This window comes from Antedon mediterranea, chromosome 3 (assembly GCF_964355755.1).
Source record: "Antedon mediterranea chromosome 3, ecAntMedi1.1, whole genome shotgun sequence".
Taxonomy (NCBI): Eukaryota; Metazoa; Echinodermata; class Crinoidea; order Comatulida; family Antedonidae; genus Antedon; species Antedon mediterranea.
Window position 1 is genome coordinate 12261044 of NC_092672.1, and position 2348 is coordinate 12263391.

The window sequence follows — 2348 nt, forward strand, 5'->3', positions numbered from 1 at the left end:
ATGATTATATGTTTACGGTAATACAGTATTTCAATAAAATAAATACTTACAATTCATCTTATAAGTAAATATGATTATTCCTTAATTTAAATCTTTTATTTCTCTCGTGTTGCCGTGTATGTGTACGACTAGTACAATATCAATAACATTGTTTGTGACTAGATTGGTACAGAGAATACCGAGTCATTTGTTCTTGATCTGAAGTACAAGTCTAGTCTAGTAACGAAATGTGTACATGACCTTCAAACTCTAACTGTTCTTTACGCCCTAAAACACTCAATTACATCCGGGGTTTTAACGGCATTGCATTACCATTCGCACTTTATAGAAACAGATCAGAGATCAGCTGAAAGTAGGAAAAAAGCCACCCCTGTAAAAAGCCACCACTGTTAAAAGCCACCCAACAATGGACTATACCATTTCAAAATGGGGGTGCTATGTAATCAACTTGTATTTAATTGTGTGTTATGAATAGGAATGTAGCATGACTTACAACATTTTCTTAAATATAAATTTGGAATACTTAGGACTGACAAATGTAAACAAACGACACAAAAATAAGAATCAATTTTTAATCAACATTTATTCAATTTAATTTGAAATCTCCAAATAAAAAATATCACATAGTCCTTATACAATGAATAAGTATTGATATTATAAACATTCTGTCTAACTAAAAACATTACATTAAATTGATTGAATAAATAAATAAAGTACACAAAATTATATTTAATTATATCAGTTTAACAGTTTTGAGAGATAATAATTGTTTTATATTTGCAAACACTGTACATTAAATACAAGACGTGGCATTGGTCGCAAGTTACTTTAATCGTATGGCATGCATAACCTAGTGCAGTCATAGTTTGATATAATGTTTTGGCCTGTCGGTTGTACTTAGAAATTATGTTATAGAGTTGCTCCTGGTGTTTAACTGTTGATTTGGTAATGCGTTTAGATGGCACTGGTTGTCATCGCCTTACAAGTTCAATTAAAGTCGCTGAAGATGCTTCATCTCTTTTGACTGCATTGATTGATCACCAGATAGATGGGTTTGTATGACCAGTGTTGTTAAGATGCTTTCTATTCTAGGATTCACAAATGTTGTTTGTCCTCGGTTCACAGTTTTTAATGTCAGGTGATAAACATTCCATAGGTCTATGTCAAACATTGGTGGGATCCTTCTGAATATGTGTTGTTCGCCTGGTTGTGCCATGTGATGCGAATATGTTCCGTTGACATAAGTTGTATCAAAGTAGTCAAGAAAGTCCTCTAATACTTCAGGTGAATTTTCCCGTAGGTGCTGCATACTGTACCTTCTTTGACCTAGATAAAACAAAGATTATTTATGAGTAAAGTAGAATGATCAATGTTCCAGATAATTCTTAATTTGAAATCATGTAAGAGTCATTTTTATGTTTTAAAGTTATGGTGCTACAGTACGAATAAATGTTCAAATTAAATTGATAAAAGAAATCAAATAAAGGGACATGACAACATAGCTTGTAGAACAATTAGATAGAAAAAAGTTATTAAATCAATTATTAAAGCAGTAAAATTATAAAGAAACATTATAGGCTAAATGAACAAGTAAAAAATCACCATCTTGAAATGCATAATTCTATGTGAACGGAAGGTGGAAATTAAACAAATAAATATAAATAAATATATTGTAAAGATAACATACCAGCCTTATCTGAAGGCAGGAAAGCGAGACCATCTACCGTTCCACAGAAGTGCTGCATTTGCTCGTCTTCCATGTACATTGAAGCAAGGCCGAGAGTCTGCAGCTTTCTCCATGAAATTGTGTCAAGTGGTAAAAACATCCGTGAATGTTGGTGTTCTCTCCAAAAACTGAATAAATTTCCCCCATCATGCTAACTTCAAAGTCCATATTTATTAAGGTTGGGTTTGGTACATAACCTAGTAGTCTACATTGATCAACAATGGCAGTAAGAAATTGTTTGTAATGTTCTTGCAATTTTGATGTAAGTAGCGCATATACAGTTGTTATCGAATTGTCTTCTAACTCAACGCGAATCACATACAATTGCTTATAGAGTTTTGGGCTGGTTTTAAATGTTCCATCCATAAACCAGGTTGTTGAATTGCATAGGTTACGCAAACCATCCGAAGAAGTCAATATCATACTATCTTATCAAGACTATTTTTACTTGAATCAAGATTCGCAATATTCTTAAAAATACTTATTTTGAGAAATGTTTTACTTAAAATAAGAAGTCAATATCATACTATCTTATCAAGACTATTTTTGCTTAAATTGAGATTCGCAATATTTTTAAAAATACTTATTTTGAAAAATGTTTTAATAATTTAACTAAAAATAA

General features: G+C 31.5%; 1 protein-coding gene across 1 annotated transcript; it reads right to left on the reverse strand.

Moving 5' to 3' along the window:
• Positions 1 to 369: 369 nt before the first annotated feature.
• On the reverse strand, positions 370 to 2141 carry LOC140043591 (uncharacterized). Its single transcript, XM_072088114.1, has 2 exons — positions 1688 to 2141; positions 370 to 1326 (listed from the first exon to the last, which is right to left on the reverse strand). Exons 1-2 carry the CDS (start codon positions 1824 to 1826, stop codon positions 992 to 994), a joined length of 474 nt encoding a protein of 157 aa, XP_071944215.1. The 5' UTR covers positions 1827 to 2141; the 3' UTR covers positions 370 to 991.
• Positions 2142 to 2348: the final 207 nt, after the last annotated feature.

Coding starts and splice junctions, on each gene's coding strand:
- LOC140043591 (XM_072088114.1), bottom strand. CDS start 1,826: ATGTTTTTACCACTTGACACAATTTCATGGAGAAAGCTGCAGACTCTC. Junction 1,327..1,687: donor CCTGCCTTCAGATAAGGCTG/GTATGTTATCTT, acceptor TGTTTTATCTAG/GTCAAAGAAGGTACAGTATG.